Source organism: Leucoraja erinacea, chromosome 22 (genome assembly GCF_028641065.1).
Source record: "Leucoraja erinacea ecotype New England chromosome 22, Leri_hhj_1, whole genome shotgun sequence".
NCBI classification, from domain to species: Eukaryota; Metazoa; Chordata; class Chondrichthyes; order Rajiformes; family Rajidae; genus Leucoraja; species Leucoraja erinaceus.
The window spans coordinates 26,983,044-27,005,361 of NC_073398.1; the positions used below are offsets into that span (position 1 = coordinate 26,983,044).

The 22,318-nt window shown below is 42.5% G+C and overlaps 2 protein-coding genes across 2 annotated transcripts in view; one reads left to right on the top strand and one right to left on the bottom strand.

Moving 5' to 3' along the window:
* The window catches only part of LOC129707871 (interferon regulatory factor 6-like), a 39,732-nt gene extending 36,873 nt beyond the window's left edge, over positions 1–2,859 (top strand). The window contains exons 8-9 of the mRNA XM_055653283.1: positions 611–729; positions 1,997–2,859. Of these exons, the coding sequence (XP_055509258.1) occupies positions 611–729; positions 1,997–2,194 (317 nt within the window). The 3' untranslated portion in view covers positions 2,195–2,859. The remainder of the gene's footprint in view (positions 1–610; positions 730–1,996) is intronic.
* Positions 2,860–16,589: 13,730 nt separating this feature from the next.
* tnpo3 (transportin 3) overlaps positions 16,590–22,318 on the bottom strand; it is a 66,935-nt gene continuing 61,206 nt past the window's right edge. Inside the window, exons 22-23 of the mRNA XM_055653284.1 lie at positions 19,985–20,083; positions 16,590–16,958 (exon numbers count right to left, since the gene is read on the bottom strand). Of these exons, the coding sequence (XP_055509259.1) occupies positions 20,023–20,083 (61 nt within the window). The 3' untranslated portion in view covers positions 16,590–16,958; positions 19,985–20,022. The remainder of the gene's footprint in view (positions 16,959–19,984; positions 20,084–22,318) is intronic.

Genomic DNA, 22,318 nt, shown 5'->3' on the forward strand with positions numbered 1-22,318 from the left:
GAGCCACCATGGACCCGATAGGCTGAATGGTTTCCTGCTATGTCAGAATAAATCATTTGTTAATATCAGGTCACTCCAAAAGTCTTTGCAGCTGGTTAAGAAATTGTGGTCGTTCTTGCAATCGACCGAGTCGACAGGAAGCTTGTGGCTCTTCCAGCATGGTTTGAACTGACAGGTGGGGCCAAGGTTTGGAGATGGAAGAGGCTGCAGATGTTGGAATCTGGAGCAACAAATAACCTGCTGAAAGAGTTGGCTGGTTGGGTAGCATTGTGGAGGCTGGAAGAGAGGGATAAGTTGTTTCATTTCAAATCATCCCTCTCTCTTTCCCTTCTCCCACTCCCACCCATATTGCACACCCATTACTGCACCTCTCCCAACCACCCCAGTCACCCTGCTCTTTTCCCTCCCTCCATCCATACACCCCTCTTGTCCAATATTTCTTTTTATCCCTTCATTCCCTTCCCCAATCCCCGTTCTTGCTTCTTATTCAGCGGCATAAAATGTGAAAGGACACAATGAGAATCTCTTCTGATGACAGCACAGCACATGACTGAAGGTTTCACTTCACCAATGTACTGTTTTAACATTCAATGTTTTCTCTACTTCACAGAATTGATAATGTATCAGAAGGGGCAAGTAAGTGTTGTCCCGCTCTACGAGATCCAGCTCTGCTTTGGTGAAGAGTGGCCAGATGGTAAACCCAAAGAAAAGAAGCTAATCATGGTGCAGGTAATGAAATAACTTAGAGCGAGGGAAATAGTTAGATTCTGTAGAGGAACCCTGTGAACAGTGAGGCAGGGCTGGACTGGTTCACTCATGCTGATTCTCTTTGGGCTGTACACAAAAATCTGCGAGTGAAATACCAAGAGGTTGCCATCAACATGGAGAACATTCTTACTGGGACAAATCTGACTCTAGACGTTGTCCTCTGGGTTAACCCAATTGTCTACCGAGGACAAATTCTGATGGTTGCAAATTCTTCTGCAGTTGTATAGGGCTCTGGTGAGACCACATCTGGAGTATTGTGTACAGTTTTGGTCTCCTATTTGAGGAAGGACATCCTTGTGATTGAGGCAGTGCAGCGTAGGTTCATGAGATTGATCCCTGGGATGGCGGGACTGTCATATGAGGAAAGATTGAAAAGACTAGGCTTGTATTCACTGGAGTTTAGAAGGATGAGGGGGAATCTTATAGAAACATATAACATTATAAAAGAACTGGGCCAAGCTAGATGCAGGAAAAATGTTCCCAATGTTGGGCGAATCTAAAACCAGGGGCCACAGTCTTAGAATAAAGGGGAGGTCATTTAAGACTGAGGTGAGAAAAAACTTTTTCACCCAGTTGTGAATTTATGGAATTCCCTGCCTCAGAGGGCAGTGGAGGCCAAGTCACTGGATGGATTTAAGAGAGAGTTAGATAGAGTTTTACGGGCTAGTGGAGTCAAGGGATATGGGGAGAAGGCAGGCACGGGTTATTGATTGGGGCCGATCAGCCATGATCACAATGAATGGCGGTGCTGGCTCGAAGGGCCGAATGGCCTCCTCCTGCACCTATTTTCTATGTTTCTATGTTACCCTTCCTGAAATGATACTCTTCCTGAAACAAACACAATTTCTATATATTAACGTATGACGGGTTCCACTGTGCAGGTGTTTTCCCACAGTCTGCATCCCCCACTGTTAAAGAACCATATTCCTTCCTTTCTGAGAAGTTTTCCTGTTTCAGTGCTTTTCCTCAGGAGGACCCAAAATGTGGAGAGACTTTCCCCATGAAGCATCCTGGCATCTAAACTTTGTGAAACATCACTGTCCCTATTATTCCACCAACTTAAATATCCCTATGTTGTAAGATACTTACTATGCTGTTTGCAGTCATATGATTCTTGAGAATCTTTGTGTAAAGACGTTTTGAATGTAAAATCTGCTGCCAATGTTGTTTATTCATGATTGTGACCTAATGTTCAATCTTTTCCATTCCTCCCTTGTGGCTGGTTCAGGTGATCCCTGTTGTGGCACGGATGATGTTTGAGATGTTTTCTGGAGAGCTATCATTTGATAGTGGGAGCATTCGTCTCCAGATTTCGAACCCAGACCTAAAGGACAATGTGGTATTTCAATTTAAGGAACTCCATCGATTACTTCAGTCCCAGCAGGGCCAGGGGCAGTGGCCAATGCAACCTGCTAACCCACAGTGAGTTATAAAGCTCACAGCACAGGAAACAAACCCTCCAGAATACTGCCTAACCTTTTACACCATCGCTCAAAACCTGCTGCTAACACCTTTCAAGGGGCAAACTTATCATCTTGAATGAAGACACACCAAGGCAACCATCTGAACATTACACATTGTGCTGGAACTGGCTGAGTGTGCAGTTTAAAAGACCACTCTTTCCTATTCATGGATTTGTGCATTTGCCTTTTCATTATTACCTTCCCTTAAAGAAAAAGGACTGCTTCCTGCTTCTATCAGACTGCAATACCACGGAGGGAAGAACATTTGTTCAGAGATGACTACTTTTTTTTATTAAGAGACAAAGTATATATATATCTAGTTTCAAAACTCATAATTGTTCAGATACCAGATCCCACTCTGTACAAATTGTGATGCATAAACTTTGATAGAGAGTGTATTCCACGTCACAAAACACTGAGGGGACACAGTGTGACACTCAATTTGTAACTAGTGTAACTTGTAATAGCTTCTTGGTGATTGCTACCACTAAGATCATTGGCCTGAATCTAGTTGGAAAGCAACGGGAGCTGCTAATATCCATGTATATCTCTCTGGAACACCAACCTGTTACACTCTCTAAATTTTGATTGGAATGCTTCTGCAATACAAGTCATGTGTTTAATTTTTCTATGCTTTTCTTTCTGGATTTGTCGATTAGTGACTTTAGAGCTTCAGGATTTTCTATCTTTTCAAGTTCATTACAGAGCCCTCCATAATATTTGGGACAAAGACCCATCATTTATTTATTTGCCTCTGTACTCCACAATTTGAGATTTGTAATAGAAAAAAATCACCCGTGGTTAAAGTGCACATTGTCAGATTTTATCAAAGGCCATTTTTATACATTTTGGTTTCACCATGTAGAAATTACAGCTGTGTTTATACATAGTCGCCCCATTTCAGGGCACCATAATGTGTGGACACATGGCTTCACGTTGTTTGTAATTGCTCAGGTGTGTTTAATTGCCTCCTTAATGCAGGTATAAAGAGAGCTCTCAGCACCTAGTCTTTCCTCCAGTCTTTCCATCACCTTTGGAAACATTTATTGCTGTTTATCAACATGAGGACCAAAGTTGTGCCAATGAAAGTCAAACAAGTCCTTAATGAGACTGAGAAACAAGAATAAAACTGTTAGAGACATCAGTCAAACTTAGGCTTACCAAAATCAACTGTTTGGAACATCAGTAAGAAGAAAGAGAGCACTGGTGAGCTTACTAATCGCAAAGGGACTGGCAGACCAAGGAAGATCTCCACAGCTGATGACAGAAGAAATCTCTCTATAATAAAGAAAAATCCCCAAACACCTGTCTGACAGATCAGAAACGCTCTTCAGGAGTCAGGTGTGGATTTGTCAATGACCACTGTCCGCAGAAGACTTCATGAATAGAAATACAGAGGCTACACTGCAAGATGCAAAGCACTGGTTAGCCACAAAAATAGGATGGCCAGATAATGTTTGCCAAGAAGTACTTAAAAGAGCAACCACAGTTCTGGAAAAAGGTCTTGTGGACAGATGAGATGAAGATTAACTTATATCAGAGTGATGGCAAGAGCAAAGTATGGAGGAGAGAAGGAACTGCCCAGGATCCAAAGCATACCAGCTCATCTGTGAAACACGGTTGTGGTGATGTTATGGCCTGGGCATGTATGGCTGCTGAAGGTGCTGGCTCACATATTCATTGATGATGGTAGTAGCATAATGAATTCTGAAGTGTATAAACACATCCTATCTGCGCAAGTTCAAACAAATGCCTCAAAACTCATTGGCCGGCGGTTCATTCTACAGCAAGACAGTTATCCCAAACATACTGCTAAAACAACAAAAGAGTTTTTCAAAGCTAAAAATTGGTCAATTCTTGAGTGGCCAAGTGAATCACCTGATTTTAACCCAATTGAACATGCCTTGTATATGCTGAAGAGAAAACTGAAGGGGACTAGCCTCCAAAACAAGCATAAGCTAAAGATGGCTGCAATACAGGGCTGGCAGAGCATCACCAGAGAAGACACCCAGCAACGGTGATGTCCATGAATCGCAGACATCAAGCAGTCATTGCATGCAAAGGATATGCAACAAAATACTAAACATAATTACTTTCATGTACATGATATTGCTGTGTCCCACACATTATGGTGCCCTGAAATGGGGGGACTATGTATAAACACTGCAGTAATTTCTACATGGTTGGACCAAAATGTATAAAAATGCCCTTTGTTAAAATCTGACAATGAGCACTTTAACCACATGTGATTTTTTTTTTGTATTACAAATCACAAATTGTGGAGTACAGAGGCAAATAAATAAATGATGGGTCTTTGTCCCAAACATTATGGAGGGCACTGTATATGAGTATGTATTAATGTCTGACCTCTGACCAGCGATCAGTGTGGTGGAAAATCGGAGAATGGGAGGTTATCAGTGCTATTACAGTGATGCTCTCTTAGAAGTTATTTAGTGGTATAGACTTTCTAAATCAGGGGGGTATCTGGGGAGTGTTATATAATAATGGGGTGTCAGCAGTACTAGTGGGTACAGGACTGGCATTGTATAACACAGGGATATGGTACATGTGGGTAGAATTCTGTCACTACAATACTGGGAGATGGTTCAAGTGGGAGCAGGTCATTATATTACTAGGGCACTATATTGCTGGGTCTGCCCCTGTATATCACCAGAGTACAGTATTGGTGGATACAGGTACAATAATGGCAGCTACAAGCTTATTTTTGTGTACCATCCGAATACAGTGTATTGTGGCATAACACTGTATCACTACCAGAGGGCATAGGTCTGTCACTGCATTTGACCAAACAAAAACAAGATATAAGAGTGCCACAGTGTTCAAGAAGGAACTGCAGATGCTGGAAAATCGAAGCTACACAAAAATGCTGGAGAAACTCAGCGGGTGCAGCAGCATCTATAGAGCGAAGGAAATAGGCAATGTTTCGGGCCGAAACCCTTCTTCAGACTGATTGGGGGGGTGACGGGGAGAAGGAAGGAAAAAGGAGGAGGAGCCCGAGGGATGGGAGGAGATAGCCTGAGGGCTAAGGAAGGGGAGGAGACAGCAAGGGCTAACCAAATTGGGAGAATTCAATGTTCATGCCCGCAGACTGCAGACTCCCCAAGTGGAATATAAGGTGCTGTTCCTCCAATTTCCGGTGTTGCTCGATAAGAGTGTCATACTGTTCTCTGCGCCTGCTCTGAGATTCATTAGGTTTTGATCTAACAATTTCAGCCTCAATTTCAATTTCTCTGCCTTTATATCCATAATCTTTGACTCCCGTGTAGTCTTGTGTAGGACTGAAGTTTGGTGTCAGTCATGGAATCATATTCGATACTTTTGGCTACAGTCCTGCTGCTGCAATATCAGAACAAAGAACAATACAGCCTAGAAAATATGATGCTAATCCCACCTGCCTTCATATGGTTTATATCTCGCCATTCATTTACTGTTCACATGGTGTTGGATGGGTTAACATTTATCACTGCATAACCCTTGTACGGTGCAGATGGTTACAGGCCTCCCACTGTGTAAAACTGAAATATGACACCAGGGTTACAAATTGCTCATCCCTAGCAGTTATGGTAAATCTCTCTTGGATCTGCTCCGAGGCCTTCAAGTTCTTCCTAAAATTTGGAACCCAAATTTCCAGCATAAGCATAATCAGTTTAAATATCTAGCATAATTCTCTTGCTTTTGTCATCTAAATTGACAAAGCCTGGAAATCTATATGGCTCTTTAATAGATTGTTAACCAGTTTAGGCAACTTTTACAGATTAGGCTCACTATGTGTAAGTAAGGCTGCTATGAGTTTAAAATTCAGTGTGGGTGTAAATGATCATCATTACTCGGATCCATGAAGAGAATCCTTGCCTTTGGTACGGTATTAAAACTATCCAAACTGCAGTCATCACAATCTGCCCCATGGCCCATCCTTTTGACAGAGATTTCATGATGGGGAAGTTGTTTGCGATAGAATTCTATGGGGCTCTGTATTGTGTCCCTTATTCTTTCTGTTATCTTTCAATATTATCTATTACATTGATGGTGCGTAGGATACTATATTGAACACGATTTCAGTACAAAAGCAGGAATGCTCTATTTGGTCTATGGAAAGCACAAGTTAGGCCACAGCTTGAGTTATATTGACAGTAGACGGTTAACATTTCACAAAGGATTTCAAACGACTAGAGAAGATTTAAAGATAATTTACAAGTGCCAAAGTTGTTTAGAACAAAAGCATAAGTTCTTTAGAACAAAGGAGGCTGAAAGGATATTTAAATGTGGTCATAAAATTAGGAGATGTGAGCTAGGTCTGCATTATCCACTCTATTCCTCACAGCACTGAGAACATTAACTGGGGATGATAATTGGGTAATTCTGATACTGCCTGAAGTTAGAGTTGAGGCACTGTATTTTAACAATTACCACCATGAGCCCCGATACCTTGAACCAGAAGCTGGAAAGTGGAATTAGACAACATCTCTTCTATTCTCTGTGTGGATTGCAGAGGCTGGATGGCCTCTTGTGCCATGTCAATGGTACAGTAAACCCAGTTTTGATTGCCATTCTGTGCTTTTGCATTCTCTCAGGATGCCGTGTAAATTAGGTTGAGGTAACCACACAGATTCTGCAGCAGCTTGCATGGCAATGTGTCCTTTCCATGTATCTTCACACTGGGTGGGTAGGAACTGATATCCATCTAGTCTGTTCCACATAGTCTGGTTTTACTAACTTATGCAACAACAGGAGGCATTCCCCACATCCAGCCTTCATTCAGATTGTGAATTTGCCCATAAATTATGAAATAGTTAATTGTAAGTTGTTTACTTTCACTAAAAGTACTGCTGAAGGTCGACCTGTCTTTTGTGGCTGTTCTAACACAAATTGGTTCAGTAACACATTGCCTATATTTCTTTGGTTGTAAACAAAATGCTAATTCAGTCACTGGGGGAATTTCTTAACTTCCTCATTTGTCAATGACTTAGTACATCTGGTATTTTTGGCTGCTACTTTTTTGGGGGTTGAACAGAAAAAGTTTTTTGCTGAAAACAAAACCATTTTCACTTTATTCTGGTTGGTGCTGTTCTTCCCTATTTGGGGAATTATAGGATGCTAATGGTAACGGGGTTGGACATTCAGCAGGGAATCTGTTATGAAAAGGGGCTCATTTTGCGCCATATACTTTTGCTCATCAGGGTCCTAAATTGGATGGTCCCCAAAAATAATGGTGACAATCAAACTGCATCTGTAGAGTGGGAAACATGAATGTTTTGCTTCAATGGTTCATATAACCTGGTGTAGAAAGCATGTTATTTACTCATGTACATGAGATTTACTTAAATGTTAATCAATCAGTTGCATTGGTTGTCATTAACGGTAGATGGCCATTTTATTGAATGGCAGAACCAGATTAGCTTGTTCCAGTTAAAGTCTACCTTCGCCTCTAAAAAATTAAGCGCATCCTAGTTGTAGCAAGTTGTGACAGAGGTGACTGTGCTGTCTTCCGACATTACAGTAATGCAGAGCCATCATTGCTGTTCTCAAAAGGGGTCTTGTGTTAAAATACAACATGTATTTTAAAACATCCCACCCCCCAGAATACAATTCTGGCCAAAGATCCATCTTCAACTGGAAATGAGAAAAAACAAGTTAGATTTAAGTTGCAAAGAAGGTGGAGAGGAATTAGTAGGACAAGGGGAATGTCTCTGCTAGAGTGAGGTCCAGGTTTCTCTGGGGATTCAGTTGTGGAGGTAATTTGGTCGATGGGTTAGGGGAGCTGTTACAGAGGAAGTAAATGAACAAATGCTATGAGGGTAGTTAGAGAGGGAGAATACAAACAACATGGTTTGAACTGATGGGTTGTAGGACTGTGTTAATGGAGAAAGGCTGAACCAATATCAGAGATGGTCATTCAGCAGAAACAGCTTGTTCTACACAAACACAGAACGCCAGTTGCCTGAAGTAGAATTTGATATTGAGTCTAGGAGGTGCAATATGCACAGAAGTGTTCTTCCTCATTAATGTTGGGCTTTGGAATAACTGCTGGATTCCACAGGCAGGTCAGAGTGAGGTGGGGTGGAGGATTCAAATGACAGGGAATAGGATACTGCAATGCTCTTGTAGTCTGAATGCAGATCTGTGTTTGGCTTCTCCACGATAAAGAAACCAAATTTGGAACATCACATGCAACACATTGAACTGGAAGAAGTGCGAGTGGACACCTGGAAAGATGATTTGGTTTTCCTGGAAGCTAAGAAGGGAAAATATGAAATTGCATCTCCAGTGGTTCCAAAGAAAAGGGTTGTAAAGAGGGAGCTGTCAGTGGTGAGACAAGACTAGAGAATCGCTTAAAAATGCCGAGAGGAAAGTGTGTCTTCAAGGAGTAGAATCTTGTTGAGATGAATATGAAGAGCAATCTATTGAGCATGGGCACTGGTGTGGTGGAATGCAGAACCTCTGTCCTTGTTCTGTACAGGAGGAATGATGATGAGACCAAAAGAACAGGAAATAGATGAAATGCGATGAAAGGCTTCTTTTGATTATTTAAGAGAAATTACAATTCTGGAAGAAAGAAGCCGTCTCAAAGCCACCTGTGCAGAACAGAGTCTTTATAGGAGACCGAATGGAAGCAAATCAAATCAAAATAGCTGAGGGATTTTATGGGCTTGCAATGGATTTTTGGTGCTAGCCTATGGAGATGAAGAGATACCAATAGGGGGTAAGAGTTAGAGATGGACCATGTGAAAGGGAAATAGAAATTTGCAGCAAAAGTAATGTTTCTTTGCAATGCAATCGTCAATGTCCTAGAAAAAGTTGCGAGGAAGCTTTATTAGGTCTGAAGCACTGTTTCATGTATGCCACAAAATCCAGGCTTACTTTAGGCCTGTGTAAACAATGGCCAACCATTTGATTTGGATAAAGTGAGTGGAATTAATGGAGGTTGTTCAACGTGAAGGTGTTCAGTTAGGTAGGGTGTTGGTGGAGGGGAACCATTTTGATCTCTGTTCAAGGAAGAATGGAGGGCCTTGGATCATCCTAATGTAGGGCATAGAGTGGCACAGCAGGGAAACAGGCCCTGATGCTGAAAGATCGCATACCCCAGGTAAAGATGGGCCATCTAGTACCAGGAGATTGGAAATAGTTAGTGATGGAGATATCAGAGGTGTCACAGATGTAGGTCAGAAGGGATTGGACAAGGACAGAATGGATGGGATCATAAGAAGGAGTACATTCATGCAGTAAAATCAGACTGAAACAATTAGTCAGCCTAGACAATCCAGGTTCTGGAGGTATTGGGCAATTAGTTCAACGGATATACGCTTCATAAGCTTCAGTGAAAAGTAAAACTGCTCAATGCACACTAAGTTTTTATGGGGTGGATGGGATGTCACAAAATATTGCCCAATCAAAAGATTCACAATTGATACTGTTCAAACTTGATAAAATAACTAGCTGGTGAGTAGTACCTCGCGTTTGCCTTGGGCAGTATATTAGAGTCAGTCACAGCTGCGAGCACCTCTTGTATTTCAGGTTTGATCAGTGATTAAAATAAAGTTTTCACTCTGACCTGTCAGGCATGAAATCAGGAATGTAGCAGTTAACTATCAGACGGAAACCTACACCTTATTAAGCAATTCTTGTACAGACTAACCTGCAAAAACATGCATTATTACAACACAATGAGAATTGTAGTTATTCGGGGGCCCGAACTACCTTCTCATTTATCCCAATGCAATAGAAAGTGGGAATTTAGCAGACCAGATTCTGTATAGGCTGTCAATTGCATTTCAAGGTGCCTCAATGTAAGAGGGATATCAGAATTGCAGAAAGGAGACAGTAGAGGTACAAAATTAAAATATAAAAATTAAAAAATAGGATGAAAAAAAAGGGAAACACAAACCTTTAATTCCTACTAACATGAGAAATATAATCAAGCTAAGCCTCTCTTAGGCTAACAATTATCCCACTTTACCATCAAAGGATTCAAACAATCCTAAATTAGTTCCTTGCAGTTGTTCAAAAGATGAAAAGCACTATTGAAATGTGATGATGGCTGGCGGGGGCGGGGGGGGGGGGGGGGGGGGGGGGGGGGGGGGGTTTTGTTTTGTGGGGGGGGGAAGAAGAGAAGGAATAAAAAAATAAATTTTTTTTTAAAAATAATAAAAAAAAAAAAAAAAAAAAAAGTGGGGTGGGGAAAGAGGGCGAACATGATCTGAGTTGTAAAGTAAACATCCGTGACCACACAGCAATGTTCCAGGCGAGTACAAGATGAAGCTTGCCGGTAACTCAAACCCACCCATTTCTCCGGTAAAATCTGTCAAATAGCCAGCCAGAAGTTTAAATTTCAATCTAATAGTTATCCAAAAGGAATGATCATTCAGCCAGTGGCAACATGTATGAGGAAAACTATTAATGAGGAACTTTAGACACAGGTGAGGAGCAGGTCAAAGCATTAGACGGCAGCAATTTGTGAATAACGGGAAAGTGGGTCAGGCCCTTAAGCTTTCTTCACTGCCTGCTGTACCTGCATGCTTACTTTTCCTATTGATGATTCCTTGTTCTGCCTCGAACACTCCTCTTCCACTTGAACTTCCCATTCTGGCCTTTTGGCATTTGATCCTTTCCTCTCCAATTGCCCGTGACACTGACCACCTTGATTTCTCCACAACCCTTCAGCCACTCCAACCCCACCCCCTCCAAAGGTGCAGCACTCCTCCCATTTCAGCCCAATCCTGACCTCATCAATACACTCTCAGACAAGACAGAGGTTTGATGCAGTCCTCTACCTTGCATAAACCAGATAGCAACTCTCAAATATTCCTCAAACATTCAACAGGTCCACAACCCTATGAAACACCGGGCCACTGTCTACCAGACCATTGGAGATATCATATCCCCTCCAGTTTCAAACCTAATGGTTCCCCAACCCACACTGCACACTGCTATCTCCTATCCAAGATCCATAAACAAGACTTCCCTGGTAGACCCATTGTTTCTGCCTGTTCCAGGCCCACTGATCCAATTTCTTCATACCTTGGCCATATACTTTCTATTCTTGCCCACTTCATTTCCACTTATATCCAGGACATCTCTTAAGCCCTACACTATTTAATAACTTCCGATTCCCTGGCCCCAACTGGACTGGACATCCATATCCATTTCACCATCTCTATATGCCCCACCAAGATGGTCTTCAGGTCCTTGCTTCTTTCTACAACAAAGACAAAACAAATTCCCTCCCACCAACATTCCCACTTTCTACAGATCTAAGGAATAGCCGTGTGCTCTAGTTATACATGTTGGCTTAGTGGGTCAGTCTTTGTTCCAAGCTAATCCAGCACACCCCAAAGTATTTTTCTGGTACATTGAAGACTCTACTGGTGCAAAGTCATCAATTTTATTGCCTTTGCCACCAACATCCACCCTGCCCTCAATTCATGTGGATTATTTCTGATACTTCCCTTCCTTCTTGGTCCAGAAACATGCCTTCCCCTTTACTGTAGGTAAAGTAGCCCCACCACTCAATTCCTTCCCATCACATCTGTTCTTCTCCTCCTCCCCAGACAGAAGAGTTCCCTCATCCCCTGCCTTTCATCCCTCCAGTCTCCACATCCAACACATCATCCTCTGCCACTTCCACCAGCTTCTAAACTATCCCACTACCAATCACATCTTCCCCTCATCCTCCTTTTCTGTTTTCTACAAAGGGTCGCTCTCTCCCTGACCCCCATGGTCTGCTCATCCCATCCAGTCCTCCCTATCCCCTGCAACTGTTGGAAGTGCAACACCTGCCCCTTCGTCTCCCCCCTCACCACATTCCAAGGAGCTAAATAAGCCTTCCAGGTAATGCACTGGTTCAGCTATGCCTCATCCAACCTTGTTCACGATGTGGCCTCCTGTAACATCGATGAAACTGTCTACCAAGTGTAGACTAGGTGACCATTTGCAGAACATCCAAGCTCTGTCTGGAACATCCACCCCCAGTTTACAGGTGCCTGTCATTTTAACTCTTCCCATTCCTAAACAGACCAGTCTGTCCTCGGCCTTCTCCATCACGACAAATGTAAATTGCAAGAACACCTCGCATTCTGTTTGGGATGCTTACAGCCTAATGATATGAACATTGAATTTTCCCATTTCAGTTGCTCTCTCCCCCCTCACCCACAGAGCTCTCATCCCACACACATAGCCATCCACCTAGTTTTCTTCTCCCTTTGTTCACTTCTACCTCCTTACCTCTGTCCAGTTCCACCTGTTCATCATTCCCACACCATCTGGCTACACCTATCTATTGCCTACAGTTCTGAAGTAGGGTCTCGACCCAAAACATTGACTTCCACAGATGCTGCTTAAACCAGTTTCAATGTTCTGTATTTTTATCACCAACCTTCCTGTTCTTTCATCTTCTTCCCTTTCCCTGCCTGCTATGCCTGACAATGATTTACATCAGTAACTTTACAATTTGTACAAAATGTCACCAACGCAAGAAACGCCTGCAGGAGGCTATACCGTGCCACAAAATTACTATAATTCTGGATCCTTTTGCAACATTCACCCAACCCTTTGACAATGCTGATGACTGAGAATTCAGACCCCTTCAGGCAGATAATCTAACAGGTCATTGAATAATAACATTTCTCTACCCATCCTAAATATCAACCTTCTCCCTGAAATTACACCACATAGATCTGAACCTTCCAGCCCGGGGAAACAGATTTCAGCATCTACATGTCAATCCATCAATGTTTTTTTCTCAACCTGTGTCAGGCAACTGTAATTAAAATTCTTTGGCTATCTGGCTAAAATTCCCATGGCTATATAGACTACACTTCTCCCCACCCTGCTTCCTGTAAGGACTCCAGCCCCTACTCCCAATTCCTCTGTCTACGCCGCATCTGCACCCAGGATGAGGTGTTCCACACCAGGGCATCGGAAAGATCCGCATTCTTCAGGGAACGGGGTTACCCTCCCCCACAATAGATGAGGCTCTCTTCAATACCACATAACACTGCTCTCTCTCCCCATCCCCCACTCGTAACAATGGCAGAGTCCCCCTAGTCCTCACCTTTCACCCCACTAGCCGTCACATACAAACAAATAGTCCTCCGTCATTTTCACCACCTCCAACATGACCACACCACTTGCCACATCTTCCTATCTCCCCGTCTGCTTTCGGCAAAGAACGCTCCCTCCGTAACTCCCTGGTCAATTCTTCCCTTCCCTCCCACACCACCCCCTCCCCGGGCACTTTCCCTCGCAACCGCAAGAGATGCTACATTTGTCGCTTTACCTCCCCCCTCCCATTCAAGGACCCAAGCAGTAGTTCCAGGTGCAACAGAGGTTCACCTGCATCTCCTCCAACCTCATCTATTGCATCCGCTGTTCTAGATGTCAGCTGATCCACATCGGTGAGACCAAGCATAGGCTTGGCGATCGTTTTGCCGAACACCTCCGCACAGTTCGCATTAACCAACTCCCTGTGGCTCAGCACTTCAAATCCCCCTCCCATTCCGAATCCGACCTTTCTGTCCTGGGCCTCCTCCATGGCCAGAGTGAGCACCACCGGAAATTGGAGGAGCAGCACCTCATATTCCGCTTGGGCAGTTTGCACCCTAGCGGCATAAACATTGACTTGTCCAATTTCCGGTAGCCCTTGCTGTCTCCTCCCCTTCTCAGCTCTCCCTCAGCCCTCGGGCTCCTCCTCTTCCTTTCTCCTCCCGATCCCCGCCCCACATCAGTCCGAAGAAGGATTTTGGCACGAAATGTTGCCTATTTCCTTCGCTCCATAGATGCTGCTGCACCTGCTGAGTTTCTCCAGCACTTTTGTGTCTACCTGTAATTAAAATTCTCCAAGAACAACATCTCTCATCCTAGTGAATCTCTAAGGCAAGACCATCCCATCAACGGGGGCTCCAGGCCCACGACCGAGGAAGAACTAAGGGAAAGGACTTGAACTTTATTTCGCCTTCCATCACAGTGAGGAATGTGTAGGAGTCACTGTGGTGGATGTTCATGTTAAAATGTGTTTTGAGTGATCTGTTGCTTTTAATCGTATGACTGACCTGGCCAGTGAAATTCCTCGTATGTTGCAAAACATACTTGGCGAATAAAATCCGATTCTGATTCTTTGGTAGAGAGCATAAATTGTGAGAACAACCCCTCTACAACTGTAGACTTCATTACTTCAGTAATCAAACCTCCTCCCCTGCAATAACAACCACTTATTTACCTTCCTAATTCACTTGCTTTACCTACATTAACTTTACATATTTTATGAATCAGATTACTCTGTATTCGACATGCGGTTTCTCACCATCAAAAAAAATCAATTGTACTAAATAACCTCACATTTCCTACATTAGGAAACTCCTTCTGCCATTTTTTTTGCCCACTTAACACATCCAAACTGCTGAAAGACTGCATTTTTAATCTTTCTCACCGAGTTCTATATCAGCACCAAATTTGGAGACCTTATACATGGTCCACTTACCTGACAGCAGTCCGTCAACAGATGATAGGTATATAGGTCCAATGTCGATTGATGCATCCCATTAACACCATACTATTAATATGGAAATAACCCGTTTATCCCTCCTGATTTTTCTGTCCATCAATGAGCTTCTATCATTATCCCTGTCAGCCCTTATTTTGTGTAACCACATTTTGTAAGGTAGACAATAATTAGCAACTTATTTCTTACAATTTACAAATAGACCATTAGATTTGTCAACCGCTATTTCTTTCATAAAACCAAAGCTGGCATAGAAAACCATAGACACAAAAAGCTGGAGAAGCCTATTGCATTTCTCCAGAGTCTGAAGAAGGGTCTCGACCCAAAACGTCACCCATTCCTTCTATCCAGAGACACTGTCTGAACAACTGAGTTACTCCAGCTTTTTGTGTCTATAGTGGGTATATGGAACGAGCTGCCAGAGGAGGTAATTGAAACAGGTCTTCTTCTTTCGTGTCCATCTTCCATGTTTCAGATTCAAACATTGCTGTCATCGTCTGTCCTGAAAAGGACACAGGTTTCCGGCGACAATCAGTGGGAGCCATCACTTGTGCAATAGATGATGGTGGTCTAGCAATAATATAGCTTCATTTAAAAGCCATTTGGACAGGTGCATGGATAGGAAAGGTTTAGGAGGGATATGGGCAAAATGCAAGCAAGTGGGACTAGTGTAGATGGGGCATTTTGGTTAAGTTGGGTCAAAGGGGCTGTTTCTGTGCTGTAGAACTCGATTTGTCAAAAGATGCAAGGCGAAAGGACTATTGTTCCCGTCTCTCCTTCCTTTTTTTTGAAAGATTGACAATAAGGACCTGCTTAAAGTAATGGTTTTGCTGAGTGCGAGGAAGTGTCAAGTGATTCACCTCTCGTGTCCAGGTGAGTGACCCATGCATACATTGAGGGTGTGTGCATTGCCCAGAAAATCATCTACTTTTTAAGTGAATGGAGGGAGTGGGCAATCCTCATCCAATAGACCACGAATCAAGATTTGAAAATAATGTTGCAACATACTCAGGAGCTGGATATACCCAATGGGAAGATTAACCTCTTTACCCACAGAATGGCAAGAAAGCTCACCACCATATTGAGTCAAATAGATAGATATAAGACCGAACAACTCAATTACCTAGACGTAAGCAATACAACATATGTTGCTAGGGTTAGATGAAGGGTTAGGTGGCTCAAAGGAAGTGAAAACTCCAGCGTGGACTGAAACAACCCACTGCTTTACTGTCAATTCTGCAGAAACCACTGGTTTTTTTTGAACTTCCAATGTAAAAAACACACGCAGATTTATTATTATTTTTTTTAATTGTTCTCGAGATGGCTACAACACCAGACGGAACAGCACTTGCACACGCTCAAATCTTCACCCACCCCCGGATTACGTCCCACCCAGCCAGCTTGACAGCACAGTCCCAGTATGCTGCCTTAAGACAGTCAGCCCCACTCATCCAAGCACTCACTAGTTTTGTCTTGACCTATTATTCAGTCGTTGTTGCAATCTTCACAAGCTCTGTGGTAAAACTTTTTCCACATCATCTATACCCCACCTCCCACATTTTGCTAAAGGTTGGGCTCAGATACACAACTTCACATCCCAGAGATCCATGGCTCCATTTTAGGAATTTTGGATTTTATGTTTTCTTTTAAAACTAACACTCTTCCTAGATTTTGTTTTAGTGACACAGCCAATGCCGCTCTTTGTCGGTTAATCATGAACCCTAAATATGATTTTCATTTTAAAAGTCATTAAGAAAGTCTCTTGTGCTGTGCACAATAAGCTCCCCTGCCCTCCTCCCACCCCACCAGAAAAAAACAAAACAAACTCCTCCCTGAAGGAACTCTGGCGGATTAAAAGCTGGTTTATTCCAGATCCTCCCTTTTACATACAAGCTCAAGGCAACTGAATTTCCACTGCCAGTCATTTTGGCAGCTGTTCATTCATGCTGTTGTTCCTCTGTTGAAGCCATCTTGAAGCTGGGAAGGGGAAATAAAATCCTGGACTTCCCCCAACCCCTTGCATGCCCTGATGCACAATGCCAGGGAAGCTCCAGCCATATGGCGTTATGCAATAGGGTGTTTGGCACTTCTCGCGCAGGCTACAGACCTCTGCTTGTGATTGTTTGCCCCATTTGCTCTTGCTGGTACCCAGCCGTGGCGATTTGTTTAGTTTATATTTGCATTTCCAGTCTGTTTGTTTGAGATACGGTCCTCTGTGGAAAGAATAAGTTTTGAACAATTTAGGAATATCTTTAAAGCAGCTCAGGACATAAATCTAAGGAAAGCTTGATCATGCTTCTTCATGGATTGACCTTTCAAGTTTAACCCCCACACATTTACAGGCTCTTCTATTGTAGTTATTGTGGCACTAAAAATAAACCCAACCTAGTTCCCACTGCAAAACAGCCGATTGGACAGCATCAGCATTTGCAAATCGCACCTCAGAGCACCAGAATATAGAAGAAAAGGAAATGGAAAGTACCAAATACAGAGAAAATAGAGGATTGGCCTTGAGCGACATGGTTTGGGAGAAGGGATGAGTAGGTTTCAGTCAAAGTGCCAATGTTGAAATGTTTCTCCAGGTTGAAGTCATGGATGGAGGCTAATCTAAGAGGAGGAAGGGCAACAGCAGAACAAGATGGTTTATCATCATACTCAGAACTTGTGGATTAGAAAATGCAAAAGGTGGTGTCCCTCCAAGTATTGAGCAGGCCAGAGTGCATTCCTTGCATTTCACAAACCAAGATTCTCTCTATCTGACAGAGTTGTTGAATTCCTGTATGTACACCATCTTCGTGAGGAGACAATCAGCCATATCCCAGGCTACTTCCACAGAACCCCAATATAAACAGCCTAACAGCCAATGTAAAACCCACCATACATTACCCTTTGCTTACTGCCTTTGAATCAACTTTAGAACCAACATCACTTTCTTTGAATTTCCTGATGATTCTCTCACGCAAATTCTTGTCACAAACATAGGTTCCTTGTTATCTCTTTAAAGATCTCATCTGTCATTTGGGAATATTCACATCTTCATCACAAAGCCGTGTCGCTCAGTTTTCGAAATCACATTTAATAATATTTCAGATTTTTTTTTCTCCTAATTTCCCCAGCAATGGGGTAAACCAACAGATTTCTTTCCTTGTTACAGTGAAAGAAACTAGCATGTTCCACGCTCCATGCCGAACGTGCTGAATACAAAGATCATAACATCCTGCAAATGCACAGCACCAAAACGGAAATTTTTAGCGCTTCTAGGCCATGCAGCTCATGATGCCTATCTAAGTTAATCCTATTTGCCCATATCAGGCTTGTATTCCTCTATGCACTTCCTATTGAAGTACCCTCTCCCAATACCTTTTACATGTTGTAATAGTATCTAACTCAACTTCGTTCCAGATATTCCTCACCCTCAGCACGACAAACCTACCCCTCAGATCTTTTCCTCTCACCTGTTCCCTCTAGTTCTAGACTCTGCTGCCCCAGAAAAGAAGTTCTGATTATCCTCTCTATGCCCCTCATTATTATTTTATAAACATCTCTTGGGTCCACAATCTCTCCTTATAATTACTGCTATCCATTCCAGACAAACATCCTGGTGAATCTCTTCTGCATTTAACGATACCACCTTCTTCCCGCAGTGTGATGACCAGAACTGTACACAATGCCTTAAATGCAATCTAATCAACATTTTGTACATTGGTTACATAATATTTTGTATTCAATACCTAGGCGTATGAAGATAAGAATACCAAATGCATTTTTCACATCCACATGTGTGGCTACATTCAGGTTCCTTTGGGCATGCAACTTAAGGTGCCGCTGCATATCAACTCTCCTAGTGTCACTGCCACTTTAAACCTATATGTTCATTACCTCTCACTTGTCTGGAACAAATTCCATATATCACCGTTCTGCCCAACTATGTTGTGCTGTATCTATAGACGACACAAGAAGCTGGAGTAACTCAGCAGGTCAGGCAGCATCTCTGGATAGAAGGAATTGGTAATGTTTCGGGTCGAGACACTTCTTCAGGCGAAGTCAGTGGTGGATACTGTATCTGCTGTTCCAGGTGTGGACTCCTATATATATCGGCAAGACCAAGCGCAGGCTCTGCAATCGTACTGCTGAACACCTCCGCTCAATCGCCTAAACCTACCCAATCTCCCAGTTGCTAAGCACTTTAACTTCCATTCCCATTACTATACTGACCTTTCTGTCCTGGGCTTCCTCCACTGTCAGTGAGGCCCAATGCAAATTGTTGGAACAGCACCTCATATTTCGCTTGGGCAGCTTATAACCCAGTGGTATGAATATCGACTTCTCCAACTTCATAACCCTTGCTTTCCCTCTCTCCATCCCTCCCCCAGCCTAGTTCTCAGATTGTCTTCCTGATGAAACTTTATCTTTGTATGCTTCGTTGTCACCTTCCCCTAGCTGACAATGGTCTATTATACATTTTCCTTGATCGTTTTCACACCTTACCCTTCCATATCTGTGCCTCCCTCTTCCGACTCTCAGTCTGAAGAAGGGTCTTGACCCGAAACGTCACCCATTCCTTCGATCCAGAGATGCTGCCTGTCCCACTGAGTTACTTCAGCATTTTGTGTCTATCTTCAATGTAAACCAGCATCTGCAATTCCTTCCTATACACATCACCAAGCTAATTTTGGTTCCAGTCTGCCTACACACCTCAGACCCACTTTAATTTTCTGGATCACTTGCCAGGCAGAACCTTGTCAAAAACCGCACTGAAGATGCCAGCCTAAGTACAACTACAAGTCTACCACGATGACAAAGTCTAACGTGAATATTATCCAGTGAATTTCTACAGGAAATGGTGTGCACTTGAATGTTGAACATGAACAGAATGAAATACTTTCAACTGTTCAAAGGGGGCGAATGAATGCAGCAGAATATGTGAGAAAGGCAGAATAGTGAAAAATAACAGAGGAAAGGAATGTTGCATAATCCCATTTGCCCTCTTATGTGTTCCCTCTACCTCCCCATTCCAATATCACCATACCCACCTCCAATTCAGTGTCCACACCATACTCAATAAATTGAATGCATGGACTGGTTTAATTTAGTGTTGAGCCGAGAGCCAAATTGGAAAATTGTAACAAGATGCACCTGAACCAGAAACACATCTTGGTTACGGTTGCTCAATTGGGAGGTTTTACAGGACACATTACTACCTCCTCGAGTTGCTTCCAGATACAGATTTAGCCCTTACCTGGGAGACTGATGCAAGTCATGGATTTGTGAATACAGCTATCGGAAGAGGCGCGTGAAGTCTCTCAAAGCCCAGCAAACCTTTTTACATTCATCAGCACTGCAAGAGGTACAAGAAATGCATTAAAAAGCAACTGAACATTGGGTCAAATCAATGCAAACTTTCCCACCCTGATCAGATCAACATGGATTAAATGAATGCTGTCTTTATCTCACCTCACACAATAAAATAACACACTTCAGAGAGCAAAACATGAACATACACAAAGGAAGTTGTTTGAAAGCATGTCAAAAGTATTTTTCCACCAAGATTAACAGTCAGTAAAGGAAAATAAAACCCCTTTAAAGACTGGCAGAAAGTGTATCAGGTATGTTTTTTTCAGGTGAACAAATGTCAGAGGGTAACTCATAATCAGAATTAACCATAAAAAAATGTTGGACGTGCTCTTTGTAATACCTTTCCCCTAAATCTCCCAATTATTTTTGTGTCTTTTGAATCTTGGTGGAGTACAGGGATTTTACAGATACTTGCAGCCATTCTTCACACATGAGAGATTTTAACCAATAGGACCCGATTATGTGCACACACATCTACTCCTCAGCATGAACTAATATTGATAAAGAACACTGGCTATTTCTGGCCTCCTCGTGTGAAAGACATACTCCAGCAACTAACAGACTGTGTTAACTAAATGGGCAGCATAGTGCCGCTACCACTATGGTAGTTCAGCTGTCTCACAGCTCCAGCGACCTGGGTTCAATCCTGACCTCTGGTGCTGTGTGGAATTGGGAGTATGTTACTGGATAATTACAGGATAAAAGTGAGGGGGAGGAAGATGGGATGACTGTGAACCAGCATCCACTCAATGGGCCAAAATGGACACCTTAACTTTGTAAGAAAATATGTGAAACTCTACAAGTGGGAGATCAAACGTTGGGGTCTGGTTTTCTTGCAGTTCAATGAACAGGGATAATGTATCTCACAAGTCTTTTGGACTTTATTAAAAAATAACCGAATCACAAAACAAAGTAACACAAAACTAAGAAACTCTCAATGTGCCGTACAATAATTCAGCTTCTTGCAAGAGATCCTATAGCACGAAAGGTGAAGCTTTGTTCTGGTGAGTGCATAAGTGTGACAAAGATGCAAATTATGTTTTAACATAAAACCGCACTAGTGAGGTGAAATCAAAGAACAGTTACTATTCAGTAAAACAAATATTGATGGCGAAAAACAAACCTAGAAGAAATAATACACATTTATAATTTCTTACAATATGGTGCCAGTATGCTTTGGGATGAGGCAGCATTGCATCAGAAAATTAACTGCCTCGTTCACAAGCTGTAGTGGTCATTTCATCACCAACTATAACACTAAGGAGGGAAAAATAAAATCAGCCAGGATCCATACTCCTGGTCAGTGTGCCTCACAGCTAAGACATTGGGCCACAATCAATGACACTTCCTCACCTCCACCCCAATCTTTGTGCACCTTGGGCCATGGCAAAATCTGGTCATGGTAAGATACTAGATAACAAAGTGGTTCCAGTAAGGACGATGGTAGATTCATCCACTTTGCTTAAAACTTAGCTCCAGTGAACTTTGACTTTTAAAAAGATTGCCACACTTGAGTTGAGCAACATGGAAGTTGAAATAGACGCAGATTATCCGCCCGTAGGACCTTCAGATTTGGGTCGACTTGGGGGAAAAAAAGTATAGGCACTCAGGTCATGTTGGGCTGCCGATTCTTTCCTCTTATTTATGTGCTTTAATGAGGTTTCCATATGTTTCTAACTGTAATGGTGCAGAAATAAAAATAGAAAATGCTAAAAATACTTAACATGCAGACGACGTGCAAGAATTTGTTTCTCTCTACAGAGAACAGCCTGACCTGCTATATACTTCCAGCATTTTCTGATTTTATCTCTAGATGTGTCATTGTTTAACTTCCAACATTGCCTTAAAACAAAGGCTGTCATTTATTTGCACGGTTTGCTCTGCTATACATTGTCGAGCCAGTGGAGGTGGGTTTGGCACTAAAGGTACCCTGCCACAGTAAGGTGGATCCTTAGGGAGTACTGCTACTACTTATGGCCTTTCTAGTCACTACCCAGTTGAAGGGTACCGGAAACGGGACTCACACACACAATGTGACAAAGAGCCAATGAACTTGTCTGAAGAAGAGAGGGACAAGAAATGCAACTGCAATCAAGTGTATTACATGGAGACTTTTATTGTATTAGTTGATGGCATCAACTTAAGTGGGTGAATGTTATGGATTCACACTAGGACATATCCATAGTTTCAACTCTCAAGTTCACATTTATAGTCACAT